The sequence below is a fragment of the Lonchura striata genome, chromosome 2, assembly GCF_050655825.1.
Source record: "Lonchura striata isolate lonStrDom1 chromosome 2, ASM5065582v1, whole genome shotgun sequence".
In the NCBI taxonomy this organism is placed as follows: Eukaryota; Metazoa; Chordata; class Aves; order Passeriformes; family Estrildidae; genus Lonchura; species Lonchura striata.
The window spans coordinates 95,787,630-95,807,456 of record NC_140704.1 but is presented as its reverse complement, the minus strand read 5'-3'; the positions used below and the strand labels follow the sequence as shown (position 1 = coordinate 95,807,456).

The 19,827-nt window shown below is 39.3% G+C and overlaps 1 protein-coding gene across 2 annotated transcripts in view; it reads right to left on the bottom strand.

Moving 5' to 3' along the window:
* GABBR2 (gamma-aminobutyric acid type B receptor subunit 2) overlaps nt 1-19,827 on the bottom strand; it is a 450,589-nt gene that overhangs the window by 8,442 nt on the left and 422,320 nt on the right. For both annotated transcript variants that reach the window (XM_085573703.1, XM_085573704.1), the window contains 3 exons: nt 16,116-16,340; nt 9,616-9,798; nt 7,529-7,658 (listed from right to left, as the gene is read on the bottom strand). In XM_085573703.1, coding sequence (XP_085429829.1) covers nt 7,529-7,658; nt 9,616-9,798; nt 16,116-16,340 — 538 coding nt within the window. The remainder of the gene's footprint in view (nt 1-7,528; nt 7,659-9,615; nt 9,799-16,115; nt 16,341-19,827) is intronic.

Below are 19,827 nucleotides of genomic sequence, written 5' to 3'. Positions count from 1 at the left end.
AAAAGCAGGAAAAGAGTAAAGAAAAAAGGAAAATGACATAAAAAAGTCAGTACATTTTGAAGAGTTAAGCTGATTTCTGTTATACTCATGTTCAGAAGCCCCAAATAATGCTCAGCTCCCAGCATGCTAAGAATGTATATGTTGACAACAGGCACTGGGGGGACAAAGCAAGCAGCAGAAACACAAATTGAAGAAAGAAGCTGGAAGCATAAATGTTTTGAGGGCTAATTCCAGCATCTATAATTGCCCTCCCAGCAAGGTGATCCCTGGCGTTACTTGATAGCATTCGCTTCCTGTTGTGAAAAACCTAACAAGCAAACAACAACCAAATGTGTAGGTGAGGAAGCAACAATGTGCAGACATGGGGATCACTACAGCTCAGAGGAGGAGACAAGAGTTTTCACTGATGTTGCATTGAAGAGAAGGATCTGGGTGAGAAAGGAGGTGACCCGAACACATGAAGCTGCTTTGGCTCGGGCAAGATAATGCCCCAAAAAGAAAAGAAAGAAGAGAGCTAAGGAATTCAGTTGTAGCAAGAAGAGTGTTTAAAATTAAGAGATGGCAGGATTCAATGACGGTTTAGATGTGAAGGAAGTACAGAAAAGATAAGCAGTGAGATATATAATCTCAGGGCAGCCTGAAGTTTGCTGGTGTGGCATTTTCTGTCTGTCACAAGAGCTCAGTTTTTATCTTCTGTACATTGCATTTCTTTGTATATCAAGTTTGACATTTGCATAAAAGTCTTGTGATGTCTATAAACAGACATGTAGAAAAGAACCCTTTTTACTTCCATGATTAAAACCAACATTCAGTCCTGAGTTGATCTAAGCTGACAATGGAAACTGCTGACTTTTTGATATAGACAAAAGTAAAAATTTGAGTAACCCTTGTAATTAGGGATGGAAAACTCTGAATTTAATTATTTTAGGTGTTGTAGAGTGTCTCCAACAGCTGACCGTGCCTTTGCCAGGCAGGTGACACCCAGGGGCATCTGGGTGGCACAGCGGCATTTAGGGTTCCAACTCCTTTTGCCAAGATAAGCAATTTAACATTTACAAAGCTGCTAGAGATATAATTCTTCATCAGATCATTGGAAAATGCAACGGTTGCTGTTTGGGAGTATGTTATTCAGTAGAATGATCTGTGTTGTACACACTAAAGGAGTTACATGTACTTTAAGATGTGCTGTGAGGGAGAAAGAGAAGGAGGCAGTCCTTGTCAAAAAGGTGGGGGATTTAGTTTAGAGTAGAGCAGAAATCATATATTCTCTTCCTACTCACCTCTCAACACCAACTGCCCATATAACACCGTGTGTTATTCTTAATAGACTCTTCTACCACTCTTGCAGATGACTTGCTCTTAATACACTGAATAAATTTCTGCATTCAAGGCTAACAAATGCAAATTTTACTTTATAAGTATAAAATACAGAAAAAATACAGACACTTTTTTTCCCCTTTTTCATTTTTTCTTTAAAAATTAAAAAAAAATAGATAATTCTTATTTGTTAAGTATTTTGGGAGAGGAGTTGTTAGGTTTTTATTTTGCAGCTATGGAAACAAGAATATCTTTATTTTTCATTTACCTTTCATTTAAATAATGAAAAGCAAGATTCTCACTTAGTCATATGCTTCTGGGAGCTGGAGCTTAAAGAAAAAGCACTATTGCCATATGCACTTAAAAAACTTAAGGGTTTAGAAAACTAGTTTTATATACGTGAACAACTGAAAGTAGTGGTAAACATTTGATTTTCCAGTTCTCCATGGAGAGTGTCACAGTGTTTTTGATACTTTTCCATCCTCTCTCTCTTCCTCTGTCTATTAGATATGCTGCTTGGAAAATACCCTTCATTCTCAGGGCACTGTCGGCTGCTGCAGATTCTACCCAGTAAGTTACACTGGGATGATGTAACTACCTTTTAAATTGAAGTTACATTAGCCAGAAGCACCTTCTAAATAATTTTCACCTTTGTAGACCTCAAATCGGAACTCAGAAGTCTGGATAAGTGATGCCTGAGCACTTTCCATCCAGAAAGCTGTCGGGAGAAAAGACAAATAAATCTCAAGGGCCTTACAGAGTGCTCAGTGATGGGCTCATTATAAAACAAAGCTCTCTGCCAGTGGTTGGTGAGAGCCAGAAGTCTTTACCTTGGGACCTTTGCCTACCTGTAGCAAAAAACCAGCTTCCATTTACAAAGCTCTGAGCTGCAAGAGCACACCTGATGCAGGTTGCCAGGGGCTCAGTGAGGAGGTTACTGCTCCCAGCTGTTCTCTCCCTCTGCCAGGGGTGACCTATAATCCCTGCAACCTCATGCTGCCAAAATTACCTGGGCAGGCTTAAATGTGCCATGAATATTAAAAATCCTCATTCAGCTGCAGGCAGAATGCACCAGGTGACTGATGATGCTTATATTTCTTCCAAGAGTTTAAAAAACATATTTTTTTTAACTAGAGGTTGGTTTTGTTGATGTTTGTACACTGCAGCTTTATTGAACATCTTCATCATTATGCTTTGGTGGCAATATTCATCTGATGGCTTAGAACTGCATGACAGAACTACTTTTCATCCAATATCTTTCAGTTTGACTGTTGTTTCTCTTTGCTAGAAAACATATATTATCCTACACAAAGAAGATAGTGTGGTTTAAGAAGGACTTGTAAGATCTGGCAGAGATAACTTTGCTGATTGACTAAAGAGCTCAGGAAACTTTAAAACTAGAGGCAGATTTTGAACACCTGCTGTAATTTTTTCCAGTTCTGTTGTTTGGACTGTGAAACATGACTAGCCAGTCTCTGTTTTTCATGTAAATAGGGTGTTAAGAAAGTAAACTGAAAGGAAAAATTAAAACAATCACATTGTTTGCTGGTAATCAGAAAAAAGTTCTCCTGAACTAAGCGCACTACACTGGCAATCTAAATCATAGCTTCCGATAGTTGTCTTTTGAGAAGAAGATTTTTTAAAAAGAAAAGCCAGCAAGATTCTGTTTTGATTTATGCTACCTTTAATCAGAAGAAATTCCCTTTACTACAGATTCATTTCTGTGCAAGAAAGGGCAGGTACTGAACATCTGATAGGTTGGTCTGTCCGTTGAAACAGAAACAAGCTCCAATTTCAGAATTGAATCCATTTGTTAGGCTTCATAGAAACTAGCATACATATCTTTATACATGTCTGTAAAGAAAGGAACTACATCCTTGCTTCAAAACACCATCACTCTAAAAGATTTGTTTCTGAAAGCCTTTACCTTTGAATCTATTTTTCAATCTCAACCTTAATGCTTGAATTGCATGAACTTCATAGAAATAATACTTCCCCCATCCATAACAGATGAACTCTGTTTTGCTTTGCATTTGTGAGCAACATGCCTTTGAAATCTGTTTTTCTTTGAGCTGCTTTTACATGGGGAAAAACTAACACCAGGAAACATCAGAGTGGGGTGACAAGTGACAGTATGTAGGCATATCTGACATGTAAATGAATGCTCCCAGCCCATTTGCAGCAATGAGTAAAGACTGCTTTCTGGCTTAAAACAAACAAGGTTTTCTGAGCAAGGAAGGGCACCTGCAGTGAGAGAACCTGCAAAAAGGGTTTTCTCATAACAGGGGACTGTGGCAAGGCTGTCTCTTGCTCTTCTGTACATCCCACAAAATGTCTGTCTTTCCTTAATTTTCCTAATACGCTACTCTGAAATGCACTGGCCAAGGTAGAAATAGGAGTAGATTCTTCTCCAGGGTTTCTTCTGAGCTTTGCTTTATATAAAACTCTTTCAGTTCATTTATTAAAACATCAAAAAGAAGTCGAGTAAGATAGTAAGATTCAAAGTGTAGCAATATTATGCCCCCCTCCCCACTCGCTTCCTTTACACAGCATCACAGTTGAGCCTGTTGTCCTCATTTTTTCCAAATGTCAGCCTGGCAAACACAGCCGTGCCTCCAAGCCTGACTCTTCTGAACTGAATGGCTCTATCAGTTGCAGAGATGGCCTGAGCCAAGCACTGGCCTCCCCCACACCCCATCCCTGCCTGAAACCCAGGCTATAATGTGGCTCTGCCACTACAGCAAGGCCACCAGATACCACAAATGCCAGGGGAGAAGTTAATGTTGCTGTGTGCACAGAGCTGAGGTCACTAGCAGGCACATTGACTCGAAGTCATCTGAGGAATGTAGGAAATTAAGATAAGGGGATGCCCTTTTAAATCCAGCACTTGAAGTTTCAGAGCCATAGTCCATGGAGCATGCTAAAAACTGCTTCACCACACAAAGCAGTATAGCATTGCAGCTAAAAAGCCTACATTAAAAGAAAGTAACCAAGCCATAAACAACAAATCACATTTTCCTAATTGCTTTTCTTACATAGCCAATTGCTATAGATGTCTCAGGGACATCATGCAATTGTGAACAAGAGTTGAGCGTCTCAGATAATATCTCTCTTTAAATGAGATGTACTGAAATGTGCTATAACGAAGGAGTCCCTGTGCCACCAAAGAACTCCTGCGATACACTAGGAGCCATTGCTGTTAATAACTAAGCAGGAATCCCAAAGTTATGAAACACTGCCTGTGGTCAGGCTGATATAGGCCTGTATTCACAGCTGTACCTACCTATTTCAACTAATTTCAACTTTTGTATCTTAAATCCATATGTTTGATGTAAATGAGGGTGGTGGGGAAGGAAGAGATGAATCAAATAATATCCTTTGGCACTTGGCTATAAGAGTTAGGATTTTAAACTCTGGGCAATTTTTACAGATCAGAAGCCTACTGAAGTGTACTATGACATTAAAGTTTGATTAGGGCTTGTTCAAGATGCATTGCCTAAATCCTATGTTATGGTCTGTTCTGTGAAGTGCTCTGAGTTTGTGTAAGCAATAGCAGTGGGGTTACCCTACATGGCATTCTCCCTGTGAGCTCCTCCAGAACAGCAAGGTCTTTTATAAAAACAGTTCACATAGAAATGAGCAACAAGGTGAATGTGGCAAATTATCTATGATTTTTAGCTCCAAGTCAGCTGCTCTTTTGAGCCTCTCTCTTCACTGTCCTATTCCCACTCTCCCAGCTCACACTTTTCACAAGATCAAGGAAGGCACAAACCTCATAATCACCTTTAAACTAATATTGGACTGGCTTCCCCTGTTGCACAGTGGGGATGAGAGATGGTCACTTCTAGGTCACGCTAATAGATTATTTACAATTCTGAAGCTTCACTCAACTACCACCAGGGATGCATAATTTCAAGTTTCTGTACTTTCCTTTACTGAAAGCTCATGAAATGCATAGCTACAGAAAGCATAGTCATGTCATTCAGAGTTAGCTTTCCTGTAGCCGTAAGGGCCAGAATTTTTTTAAGTACCATTTAAGTGGTGTCTGTTTGAATCTGCACAGAATCAGCAGTGACTCAGCAGCATGAATTCTCCAAAGTCTTGTTATTCTGATTGGAACAGCAAATTTATATTAAGCACATAGGTTGACTATTGGGAATGGGTGTGGTGAGAGAAACAGAGAGGAAATTCAGATGCAGATAAGGGACAGGAAAGTGTGGAAAGATAAGAGGCAGAAGAAATGGAATTGGAGGGACAGGAAAAGGTTAGCAAGGGTGGTTGATCATAGTGGGTCTGAGCCTGGAAGTATGAATATTTAATGTCACTTGAGTCAGAATCAGGATACACTATAATATGCATGCATGGAGTATTTGCAACCAGGTGTGAGACCAAGCTTCAAACACCTTCTGCAAATTGGGATCCATGTCTTCCTCATTCCCAGGTGAATGGATGCTCTAACCTTTCCATGTAAATTTTGACAAGGAAAACCATCTTTCTCCACCTGTCCCATCTCTTGTGTGGACCTTTATGTGGTAGGTCCATTGAGAAAATTGTGTCCAACAACTTCAGTGTGCAGAATATCTACCCTGTAAATCCCAAGAATACATAGTTCAGAGCTACTCTGAACATTAAAGTCCATGATTAGAGATAATTTTAAATATGCATTCGACAACCGAAATGTAAAAGCTAGGGAATTGTACTGGGGGAAAATTAGAAACAAAGACAATCTTGGATGCTGTTGCTTAAAGCAGCAGTTAGGCATCAATGTATTTTGTAGACATAGCCACAAGTAAGTGCAGAAAGGTTATATTTTATCCTTGATTTCTTTGCCAGCCTCCTACTGCTAATGGAGTGCATCTTGCTGTGGGAAGCATCCATCCTAAATTTATACCCAGTGTATTTCTTGAAAATAATTTTTTGTTTCTCATACCCAGACTCAGATGGGCATTTGGCACAATGCAATGTATCTCTTCTGCTTGAAATATTATTCATGATTTATCATTTTTCCTGGAGCATCTGACATGAGAGGAACATTCTATGTGTTCCTTTCAAACTGCCTCATCCCACTCACTGATGTTACTTCTTGCTCCTGATCTCAGCCCAATAATCACACGCCTCCAGCAGCTATTTACATTTTCCTTTTCCTCCTTTCCCCTTTTCAGGTTTGGTTTTTTTTTTTTTTTTCTTTTAAAAAGGACACTGGGAACACTCCCTTTTTCTTCTTTTTGCCACAAGTTATACAACCCATTGTATACCCAGGCTAAAACAAAAGGCACAAGAAAAAGTAAACTTATCCAAAAGAAATTTCAATAAGCTTCAAAAACATATGTGAACTGTCGCTGTGGTTGTAAAATTGTTCTTCAAATATATTCATAGAAGTAACTTCTGTCCCATATAATCAAGCCTATGGTGCCACATCAATAAGAAACCTGAGCCTTGAAGTGCAACAAACATGAAAATATACAAATTCTGAACACAGAGCAACCAGGTTTTCACACACTATAGTAATAGTCAGCTGTACAAAGCTATTTGCCAGAAGTTACAAAGTAGATCCATTCTAGAGTCAGATATGGAAGGTGGGTGTCCTGGCTTCCACTTTTATTGCACTATGCTCCAGATTTTATTGTTTCCCAAAAAGCAAAATTGCTCTAATGGAAGAAATTCTCTTGCATGTATTTCTTCAGGGAGTGATGCAAGAGACACAGGAGAAACAACTTAGGAATATTACAGTTGTCATTAAATCCTTTTTAATCAGTTCCTAGGGAAGAACTTTCATACATGAGTGGCTTCAATTCTGCATTTGGAATCCAAACCAGCACTGAAATATTTGCATGCTTCTCTTTTATGTGTTTGATAGCAGTGTCCAAAAGCAAGATTTCAGCACCATAGTCAGACAAGCACATATTAAATTGGGCTTAAAATTCTGTGACTTTCCTCTCCCCATGAGCACAAAAAACTTGGCTTCTGAACATAAGTACACTTCTTAAAGTTTCCCACTTCACCATGTGTGTTACAATAGAAGATGTATATACAGAAATAACTACTCAGTGGTTACCATGTAACTTATTATGTGAATCTGCATACTCACAGCAATTCAAACAAAATATTTAAATTGTCTTACTAAGGTCTGAGTGCTCTGAAGCCAATTCAATGAGACTGCTATTCAAAGGTTTGGAATGTTAAGCTACTAATGGATTTTACTAACACTCACCTTTGCCATCTGTAAAGTTCCGTATACTAAGAATGTCATTAAGGTCCTGATAGTGGTTCTGCTTAATGTATGTTGTTTTCTCAGGAGTGTCCTGAAGTTGCATTGTGACCTCTTCCAAGTCTTTGTCCAGCTGCAAAAGAATGAACACAAATCCTTGAAAATTCATGAGTCCTTGCTTCAGGTATCTGCACTGAGGCAGAGCTTTCTATAATTAGACTGGAAGGAAGGTGGTAATGCAATTACTACTTTGTGACAAATGCAGTTTTTTATAGCACTACTACATTACATCTAAAAATAATGCTACAAGTAACAAAGGTGTTCAACTGTGATATTGTGCACAGGGCATAGGAGAGGAATAAGCTTTAGTAGTTGACAGTATAATCAATTCAGGTGTACTGACAAATGAGAAATATATGGGCATAAGAAAGCCCAGTCTAAAAACATCTGAACTATTTATTATCTACATGTAAAATTGTGGCATACATAGCTATAACTGTTTCATCTATCAAATAATTGAACATACACGAGAATATAAGGGAGCTATGGCATGTCCAGTTATGTGAGTGACTGCATTCAACTCTACCAGGAATGCAATTTTAGCACTGAGCAGAGCACAGTGTGCTTTCCTCAGAGGCTGACTTATAGTCAGTTGTCTACAGCCCCAATAGAAAATGACAAGAAACAAGCTTCCTAATCCTCTTTGTGAACGGTTGTGCAAGGTGTGGCGTCCAGAGTACGTCCCACTCACTACCAGCTTAACTGAGTTTTAAAAGTGCTGAATTTAAATTTACGTTATTCCTTATAGAACTGGGACACAGCAACTCAAACTCCATGAGCCAGAGATGTAGCTGCTAGCCATATAGGGCATGTTCCAAATCCTCTTGACAATGAAACTCATTTGGACCCACTGATTCTTGGAATTCAATCTATTTAAGCAAAGCCCAAAAGAAATAGTCAGAGCTCTGCAAGTACTAATATGGCTGCTCTGATCAGCCTTACCTGTGCTAACCATCATGAGCCTTGTGAGGCACAAGATAAGAGCTTGTGTTAGGAGGCTTAGTAGAAAAAACTACAGTAGAGTAAAGGGAGAAATAGCCAGCAGGCAGCTGCCTTCATTAAAAATTTCAAGCTCTCACATGAAAGGGACCTAGCAAAGCTGAACTAAATTTCTTTAACAAGGCAGAGATAACTTTTACTTTTGGACTCTTTGCTAGCCTGAGTAAATATCTTATAGTTACCCCGTCAATTGTCATTACTTAAGATCAGGGCAAAGAAATAACTGTTGCAATTATATAGTTTTTCTTCAAGGCATAGGAATACAGACTGGCTAAGAACAGGTTAATTTCTTTATTATATGATCATTTATGGTTATCTTGTCTCAAAAATTGGGCAGTCTTCAAGACTGGTTTGTCATAGTTTCAGGTCTACTGAGCAAGGATGGGCATAACTATAAATGTACATGCCATAGCTCTAATGTAATTCATGTACTCCCTGTACTCAGCCTTTCCCTCAGCAGGTACTGAAGAAAACACCACCTTTGTGCCAAAAGAGTCAGCTCACACATTCATAAAAGTATCTTTCTGCCTTGATAAAATATGCAATTCTGTTTCATGGAAGACGTAAATATATGTCTAACATGTTTTTGAGCAAAGTTTCAGAGTGGTTGAGAAATAACAGCAACAGCAGCCTCAGAACTCAACCATAAACAGGAACAAAGACAGCCCTTAAGTGGCCCTGGTGCTGCGAATCTCTGTTGTGCTTGCTTGTAAAGGTTGCACTTCTGGAGCTGTGGAGCTCAGCATGTCCATATGAAACAGCAGGGTAATTGGCCTGTCACAAATAAATAGGGAAAGTTTAATTCCATTTTGCTAAGGTACATTTTCATTTCATCACACCTGCCACTTACTTGCTGTACTAGTTACCAATCCATAAAAGTTGTGTCTTTCCTATTATTTAAAGTGGAAAAGTTAACTATTTTCTCTAAAAAGTAGTCAGCATTTAAGCAGATCTCAGGATTGCAACAAAAAACAATGAAAAATGAAGTGCATATACAGTAAAGAATAGGCAGCATATGCAGTAAAGAATACCTCTGTAATTTTCATTCTCAAGCGGTGGTTCTCTGACTGCAATCCTTCTAGTCGAGATGTGCTGGCCTGATTGACGCTGGTGACTGATGTCGATGTTTTTGAATCTTCTTTCTTTTGATTTTGAGTGAACTGAAACCGTCTGTTCTGTGTGGCTGCATCTGGATTTGTTCGCAGTGTGATGAGCTGAAAGGTTGAAAAGCCTTAAGAAATCCTGTTTTATTTTGCAGCTATTTATTTTGTATCTCAAAATACTGAAAGGCAAACCAAGAGCTCCTTTTTGACTTTCAAGTATAAAACTCTGGAAAGTGAGCTCTGCTTGCCATGTGCACTACTTGATATGATTTCTAAATAACTTTATAGAATAGGTTGAATGAAAATGATAATGAAAAGGGAAGTATTCAAAAAAATAAGGGAAAAACTAACTCAAAATATATTTATCTGGATTTTAAACACATTAAAATATATTTTAATATTCTATAATATCTATTTTTCTCCTTCACTGATATGTTTGTACTTTCAAAGGATGTATTTCTTCAAGAAAAAAACAATCCACCAAACCCTCCACTTCCCAAGAACAGTTTCATTTGAAATTTCTCCATTCCTGCTGTTACATGTAACACTCAAGCAGTGAGAGACATGAAGCAGGAGTATTAACAGAGAGAACTCATGGGAGATTGCACTCTGGAGATAACAGAAACTTAATTAGTTTTTAGAAACCCAAAATAAACCAAATCTGTTAAAAAAAATTAAACAAGCCACTTAGAAAAAGGTTAACCTTGAACATATTTAATTTAAGCAAATATAAGTAAAATTTTACACTCAGTGACAATGTGAAAATATCACCTCGACATGAGGAGAGAAAGTTACTGCTGTTTGGCAGCAGGGAGAAAAATTCTCAGATTACTCTAGAGAATGCAAAATTTATGTTACTTGCCAAGCAGCAGACATATATATTTGTATACAAAGCTGAAGGAGCTCCCTGCCCTGAGAGAATAGGCATGGAATCATAAATCCAGAGGTCTGAAAAGAGAGAATGGGCAATCATTTTGTATGCACAGCCCAGCCAGGTTTTGTGGTATAGCTGCATTTTGGAATTGATTCCTCTTATTCTTGAGAGCACGGAACAGTTCTGCAGCTCCAGTGGCATGAAGAAAGGCCCTAACTTCTGACTGCTCAGACTCTGAAGAGTGTGGTCCCTGGCATGAATTTACAGACCAAAGATACAGATTAGGATGATGCTTGCAGATAATACATTTCATTTTTCAGGTTGTAAAGTAGATGGAGAAGGCAAAGGTGCTATTTGTCTTCTTCACCTAATCTTTACTAGTAGAACTTGCCTTCAAAAATTCCAGACCTCTAAAGTAATTGAATGCATCAAGTTCAGCCAACATGACAAGTCATATGCTTGAGGATTAAGGGAACTGGCCCCTGTCATCATGAGACCACTTTTGGAAGATGATGTTGATTTCGAGCAGTTTTTGAGAATTGGAAGAAAGGAAATGTCACAGCTGAGTTCAGGAGATGTGAGAGACGAATTTGGGGAAACACCTCCTTGCCACCTTCACCTAAGTCCGGGGAGGATGCTGCAGTAAATCCTCTGGGTAACCAAACATATTAAGAGAAATAATGTGATTAGAAGCATTCATTGTTGATTTAGGAAGGAGAAATCTTGCCTGAACAACCTGATTTATCGTTGTCTTCAGTGAGATGTCTGGGCTGGTAGATGAGGGTAGAGAGTTATTTTTCTTGACTTAAGCAAAGATTTAACACTGTCTCCCAGAGCATCCTCAAAGTTAAACTGATAAAGTGGCTGGGCAAGGAACCACTGAAGTGGATTCAAAATGGACTGAAATGACAGGCTCAGAGGACTGTGGTAGCTCGTCATTAATGCTGTTCCTCAGCCTGGAAGGAAATGGGTCTGGGCCAACAGGGATCTCCTAAAGCTAGGCAAAAGGAAATACTAAGTCCTGCCCCTGAGGAGAAACAAACCCCAAGCATGTACCCAAAACAGCATGAAGGCTGTTTGGCTGGAAAGTAAAGGCACTGGAAATTGTGGTGGAACATGAGCCAACAGTACCCTGGGCCAATGGAGGTGATCCTTCCTTTCTACTCAGCCTGGGTGAGAACACGCCTGGGTGTTGTGTCCAGATTTGGGCTGCCCAGAGCAAGAGAGAGGTACGTGCAGTAAAGAAAGCCCAGAGAAGGGCCACAAAGATTCTAAAGAAGTTCACAGTCCTTATGATACAAGTAGAGACTGATTATTTAGCCTTGATATGGAAGACATTGTGGGGAGATGACATTATTCATGTGTATTCAATATATGATGGAAGAGAGTAAAGAGGATGGAGCCAGACTCCGCTCAATGATCGGCAGTGAAAGGGAGTGACACAAGCTGAAAACCCAAAATTTTCACTCAAAGATCAGAGAAAACTTCTCTTATTGTGAATGTGCTCAAATACCAGTAGAGATACTCAGAGGAGTTGGGAATTATTCATCTGGAAGTAACCAAGACCCAACTGCTTAAGGCCCTGGGTATTTTGCTGTAGCTGAGCCTTCCTAGAGGGAAGTGTCTTCACTCTCGCAATTCTTTGTTACAAATTAGGCTGGTTGTTGTGACTGATGTGTCTAAAAAACCAAAAAACAGATGAAAATTAAGTTAAATGTGAAGAATGGTAACTACAAATCTTCTTAAAGCAGCAGGCAGAAGTGTTACAAGATGAAAGATCTGCAATTTGATGTGGTCCAAGTTCAAACTGAATATAAGATTGATGTATTTCCATTGAATCGTCTTCACCTGGGAGTTTATAGCTAAAAATTGGGTGTTTTGCAACAGGGATATGGTTTAATGAATTCATTCACATGGTGTGGACTAGATTAAAAAGTCCATGGGCAATATGCTTAGCTCATGCTGTACAAAGAATGAGATTAGATGAGCTTCTAATTTTTTTTTCTACCATAAAGTTAGTGGAACTAACTTATATCTTGCTGTCTTACATCTGTGCAGTTTCAATTTTCACAAAGGGTCAGTACTGAATATCCACAGAGCCAATTGCAAATAGGCATAAAATGCTACCAACACAGTAAAGGGATGTTTTAATCCCTAGAACTGATTTTGTCTTGCTGCTCTGCAGGAAACTGGATCAGAATTATTGTGTTAATACCATTGCATCCAGAAATGGTATGCACTTGTGGGGCAACTATGAGTGACCCCATTGTTTTTTCTCAAAATTGATGGAGTAGGAAAAAATGGAAGGACATAGAAGCTTCATAAACATTGATAAGCTTGTGACAATTACTTCATTAAGAGAGAAACTATATTAGGATTTTTTCTTCTAAAGAAGTGAAGAGTATGCTGAAAAGTACCATAGACATCTTGGTCCTTGAAAAGATAATTACTCATTGCAATTAATTTATAACAGGAAAAACATACATAATAGGTGTTTGAATTCTGCAGATAACTTCTACAAGATACCCTTGAATACAGAAATGTATAATACTTTTAACAGTGTTTCAAAAGCTTTTGATTGGATAACAAGAATGTGTACAGTTAATGTTAATACAATGCAGTATAATGCTATCAACATTTGTACTGTTAAATGAAGAGAGTAATGAGCATTTTTTCCTCTGATATCTCTTATTCTGCTATGGGATTTTCCTCATGTTTTTTCTGAGGCACTTGGTACTGAACAAAATAGAATGGTACTATGGCAATGGAAGAAGTGGACATTTAACTGGACAAGTATAGTAATTGCCATGTTATAAGTAAATAAGATTAGTAGAGCTGACAAGAAGGAAGGGGAAAGTGTCATGTTTCATTCCTTGGTGTGTCTGCATTGTTGAGTAGTTGCATACTTAAAATGGTTGTGGGGTAAAATTGGAGTTCAGCACTGTTGACCCAGGAGACTGCTGAAGATTAGTTAAAAGGAATGCACTTCACTTGGTATAGCAGAGAAGTAGAGGATCACCTGGCTCAGAACCACATTACTGCTTGCATCTGTCTGGTCAGCTTAATAAATGAGAAAGTGCATTCTTCCAGGTCTTCATTATCATCCTCTATGCTTGATGAGCAACAGGCTTTAGTCTTGACTATAAATATAGCTAAGTTGCCAAGATTGTGCTAATTTACAACAGAATTGCTTGAGGGGAGAAATTTGGTGCCTGTCTCACAGTAACATCTTACCTAGATGCACAAACTAGGTAGTGTTGGATATAATCTGTAGTGTCCAGAGGAAATATTGTGAAACCTGAGCAGGCTGAGGGGAGTATTTGCCAGTTGTGGTGCAACATGGCCAAAGGAGATGTAGAACAATATATATGTGAGTGCTAGAAGAACTCTACAGCTGTGAAAACACTCCCATGTACATTGGAAGTGCTGCATTCCAGACCCTGCTTCAACATCTTTTTTTGTACCTTATCCAGTGATGAATTTTATTGCTAAATATCTAAGCATTTGGAAACCTGACAATAGATGGAAAGAGGTTAAGGACTTCATGATAGGGTGCTATGGGTCATGTTTGTATTTTGAGTAAAAAAGAACTGATGAAAAAATGAGAGTAGGGTAATTGGGGTTTAAAAGAAGATCAGAGGAATGGGTTAAAAAAGGAATCAGAAAAGTAATTTCACAGCCTGTGACAAGAGAAGAGAAGGATGGGCAAAAGAGCGTGAAAACAAAGGGGCAAAGGGCATGGATAGCATTAATAATTCTCTTTGAAGAGAGTTCTGACATTCTTTGGAGGTATTTTTGGCACAGGAGTTTTAATATGCATTTTCATATGTCTTACCCACTTAAATCATGTAGTGTTTCAAAGTACACTCTATTGCTGTGTTTGTGAATGTTCCCTCAATTTAGAACAAAGCTGTGGTTCTTCCCTAAGATTCAGAACAAAAATATGACTATACATGTCTGTATGGCTTTTTAATATTTGAGAAGTGAATTGCAAAACTTGCAAAACATCCTATTATTCAGTCCTGGAGAATGAATTACTTTGCTTTTTTTTGCAGATCACAAATCAGCTTCTATTGTTAGTCTGCACCTCTAATTTCTTTCAGTGGCTACACTTTGAGATAAGTTCATTAGCTTATTTCTCTTGCTTCTTTTGCACACATAATACTTGGTCCCCCAGTAGAGGGGTTGCCACGTAGCACTAGAATCTACTGACAACAATTTGCTCAATACATTGATTGAACGTGGTCTAATAAAGAGCCTCTTATAAATACAGACTTGAAAAATCTAAAAACAGATTATAGAGGCAAAAAGACCTACATTTTTCCTTTGAAATTTTTCAAACGTCCAGCTGCATATGCATTTAATTTGGGGTAATAAGATGTTTATGCAAGCCACTTAAAATGAATACAATTGAACATTTTACTTCAAAACATGGAATGCATTCCACAGTACTTTAGGCTTTGCTAAGTAAGCTTACATAAAACCAGTTTTCCCTTCATTTGAGATATTCATGTCTAAAGCTTAACTCAGCAAGGGAAATGATCAAGTTCCAGCCCTCTGTAAGTATCTTCTTGATTCTTTCAACAAGGCACAATGAACCTGTCCTCAGAGCCCAAAAGAGCAAAAGGAAATGAAAGCACGTGTTTCCCAGTCTGTGCCTCACTTAGTCCTTTAATATACCATTAATAAACATAACTCCAGTGTCAGCATTTGCAGCATACATACACTTTTCCTCTGAGGTACTGACAAAGCCTATTGTACCACCATAAATGAATACTTAGAGGTTTCAACACAATCGATCTCTTATCATGCTAGTGAACTAAAAAAGATCTTACTATTTTGTAGGTATAGAAACACAGAGCTTGATAATCTTGTTTAGGTTATGTAACAATCTTAGAATATCCTGGGAAGGGACCCATTAGGATCACTGAAGTGCAGCTCCTGGCCTGGCACAGGAACACCCCAAGGATCACAATAAGTGCCCAAGAACATTGTTCAAATGCTTCTTGAAGTATGTCAGGCTGGTCCTGTTACCACTTCCCTGGCTATCCCATGCCAGTTTCCAATCATCCTTTGAGAAGAACCTTTTCCTAATATCCAACCTTAAACTCCCTAGTGACATATTTATGCCATTCCTTTGGTACCTATAACTGGTACCTATAACCAAAAAGAGGGAAGAGAAGAAACATGGCAGAGTAGACAACAGGACCTGTCTTCCCTGAATCTCCAATTACATCTCCACAATTTCCAAAAATTTCCTGAAAGGTGAAAATAGAGACTATTCCACTGAAACTACAAAAAACAACTTTTGTTTCCCCAGTCACAATTTCAGTAGAAATACAGACATTAGAAGTTCATGTATTCATATTTTCTCCAAAACGTCGTGAAGCTTCGTTTTTCCTTTAGGGTCTGGAGAGAAGCATTTATGGCTGGGCTTGGTTAAGAATTCATAGACATCCCCTGCACTTGAAAAGGTGATAAACACCTACATATTACATCATAATTGCAAAACAGCAGGCAAATATCCAGATCTATGCAAAACAAATTCACCTACCTTAGGTACAAACACAAGGCAGAGAGTAATGGTGCTGCAGAATATTATGACTAAAGCAACGATGCAGAACTGCACATTGGGTTGGTCCCGAGTAAGGAATGAAACAGCAGCACCAATAATGCACATTATCCCCACGTTGTATACACTCATTCCAATGTACTTGCTGTCGTTCAAAGCAGGAATGCTGACATTTCGTGTCTCCCAGGCGAGGAAACACCCAAATAACTGAAATGGTAAAAGAAGGAGAAATGATAGTTTTAAGAAGAATTTGCTGTCATCCAGAAAAAGCACTAATTTAAAACAGGCATGTTTTCCAACTTGACAAATATAGGCAATATTACAATTCAGAGATATACACCTATCTTTTTCCTCAATATCTAATTGCCTATGTGTTTTGTTTTGCTCACTAGGACAGATTCCTGCTCTAACAAGAAAAATGTGAAACTTAAAATTAGTCCTGATTGGAACACATTTTTCTAAATGCTATGGTTATCTTTATTTTATATTTTAAATAGTTTTTAAAGACTGTCCTTCCTGTTTCTTTTCAAGGATTTTACTAAAGATATAATGTGCATTGTTTTATTAGCTATTTTTAGCAGCTGTTCCCAATATATTCTTATCAATCTAGCTATTCATGACATGATTATCACCTACATTAATAAGCAGCAGTGCCAAGATATGTCCAATGAGAGATAAATATACAATGTAGAAAGTGTCACCCGAGTTGTTCAGATTACAATTATAATGTCTTTTATTATAGTGGGAGTTGGTAATGGCCCTTCAATTGCAGTTGTCTAATGATTTTTGGCATAAAACATTCTTGTGGCAATTTTTTGTTTGCTTTTTTCCTTTGGTGTATTTTTAAATTTTAGCCCCTTTGTATTTGCAATATGCTTTTGCAATTCAGCAGGGGAAAGCCTTTACTGGAAGGAAGCCATCTCCATCCCTTGAAATTTAATTAGATTTTTCTGCAACATGAACTGCTGCAGACAATTATTTTCTTCCTCTTGCATTCCTCAGAGGAGTTCTGGCAATGCAGTAAAAGCCTAAACGAACTGAAGATGTTGTAAATAGGTAACCCAGCCTACAGTCTCAGCAAAGCCCTGTAGGAGTGCATGGTGCCTTGGGAAGAATGACAGACAGCAGAAGGTATTGGATGGAAGGTAAGGACAGAGAGAGGAACTACCACTAAGGTACAGGATACAGTTTCTATGTTTTCTAGCTTTTTTCTGATCACAGTGCAGGGACACTGAAGAAAAAAGAACAAACATGTATTCCCATTCACCTTAGTAGCCTTCCCCCTGGACCAGCACATTTGTCCATTGCCATGTCATGGAGATAATATCCTGCAATCCAGGAAATTGGAGGTCAATGGTGATGCCATTTAGGGGATTAATTGCTGTTATCTAACATAGTCTACCTCTTATTCTTCTGTTTATTTGCTTTTTTTCCTATGGCAAATAACTTGGGCTGGAAGAACAGTATTTGGTTGCTAGACAAGCAAAATAGAGTAGGGAAATGGCAGATTCATGTTTGGTTTCCAAACTTGGGTTTCAACCCAAGTTGTAGTAACACTGGGATGCTAGTAATGTAAGTTTCCTTGATTATTTGCCTAGTTTTAATCTCAAAGAACAATGGCAGCGAAGCCAACCACTGTGACTCAGCTACTTTGCACTCCCACAGGCAGGCTGCAGCCACCTACCTACTCATCCAGGCACTTCCAACCAGGACATGCTGCTGAGCTCCCAGCCCTGCCCTCCCTGCTGGCTTATTGCATTCTCTTGCCTACAGCACACGTTACCCTGCCTCGTGTTCCCGAGCAGAGCTGGCTGGAAGGCTTTGGCAGATTAGGCATCTACTCTCAGCCCATGGAGAATGCCAGGCTGCAGGGGCTTCCCAGTCCAGGCAAGGGATGTAGAACCATTTGCTCAACCACTTTCCAGTGCTGCCATCACTGCTGCAATCCCTAGCGAGATATGTTGCCGGAGGTGGTCCTTCCAAGCAGCAGCAGAAGTAGTTGCCCCTGCAATCCCCACCCAAGTGTTTCTCAGCAACATTCCCACCCTATCCCTCTACATGATGCTGCAGGAGACAGCCCTGTTCGGGGCACTCCATTGCCTCGTTGTTGCAGTCCTGTCTCTTCAGTTTAATCTCTTTTAGTAGGACTAGAGCCCACACTCACTCTGACCCATTGCCTCTCCTCCTCATCTTCCCAGCAGCCTATGAATTTCTGCTGCAGGCAGAGCATGGGAAGAGGATGCTCTTAAAGGGTCTGTGGACAGCTACCTGGGTCAGCAAGGGGTCTCAGCCATTCAGGCAGAGCAGCTGAGGTGAGCGAGCCCCTTATCAAGCTTTGTGCCGGAGCAACAGCTCATCTTCTGGTACATATCAGAGCCCCTCTGGTAAATAAGGAAATCCCTTCAATAGGGAAGGATGCAGGCAGCACTCCTTTGCTGCTGGGTCTGGCACTGTGCACAGGCAGAGCAGGAATGTACAGGCTCCTTTTCAGGCTCTGCAGAAGCAAATTGTCACTGTGTTCAGCTGGGTGCACGGGGTGGGGGGACACACAGTAGTGGTACCTTTTTTCAGGGCACGAACCTGTTCCCCCCCAAACCTCACCGTCTCAGTGGTTGCCTGTTCTCCACTCCCTACACTCCTGGTGTTGCACTACTCAGTTCTGCTGAAAATTTACATTTTGCCAGCCCTGAACTGACAAACAGGCTGGTCTAGGCTGAGCTGTTTTGAAGGAGAGAAGGAATCCTTGTCTGTATTTCTACATCACCTTTTTAAAGAGATGAGACCCTGATTAACTCTGGAGAACATTTCTATCTTTTCATACTATGGTTAATTATTAATAAGATCTTTAGGGTTGTAGGTCATCCCTCACTCGCCTCCACTTCCCCCAGTATGAACAGATTCTATTCCAAAAGGATTATTCTGGGAAAACAGCCAGCATACTTACATGAGGCCAGCACTTATTACAAATAATGGGGATGAATTTATAGCTGAGGTGGTTATAAAATGATCTAAAAGATCAATTATAATGGAAAAAAGATTGTTTGAAGAGTGTTATGGGGGTTATGATTTAGCCCATTCTCATTTATAATTGAGAACAACATGGGAAATGGTTAAATATCTTTTGGACAAAAGGAAATATGTTTATTTTTATGGTAACTAAAGAACGGGAGAAGCTCTTGCAGGAAGTGAGTTTCCTCAGAATGAGACATTATAAATATGGGAGCATTTTTTTAAATTTTTATTAGCATTTTGGGTAAAATGCTTTCCTCAGGAAGAGAGACCTCCTTTTCTAAAAGTCACAGCTCATCTTTGAGACTCAAACATGGATAAAAGCTGAGAGTTTTCTGCATCCTGCTGCCAGGGCAGTGGTGACTGCAGAGGTGCTCCCTGTTTGCCTGGTGCAGATTCCTGCAGGGCTCTGTGGGCCTGATAGGTTTCTCCTCTGAGATAAAGCCTTCCTGAGGGAACACAATGATTTGCTTTTCCTTCTCCTGTCCTTCCTATTTTACCCCTTCCTGAGGCTTAGACAACATGCACACATGAAAGATTCAGCTTTATGACTGTAAAAATCCTGTAAATCCCTTGGAAAAATCCTGTAAAATGGCTTGGTTGAGGAATGGGGTGCAGACACTGCTAGTGAAAGGGCCGGATTTCTGTGATTCCTTGACAACTTTTGAATATGAGACTTGGGAGC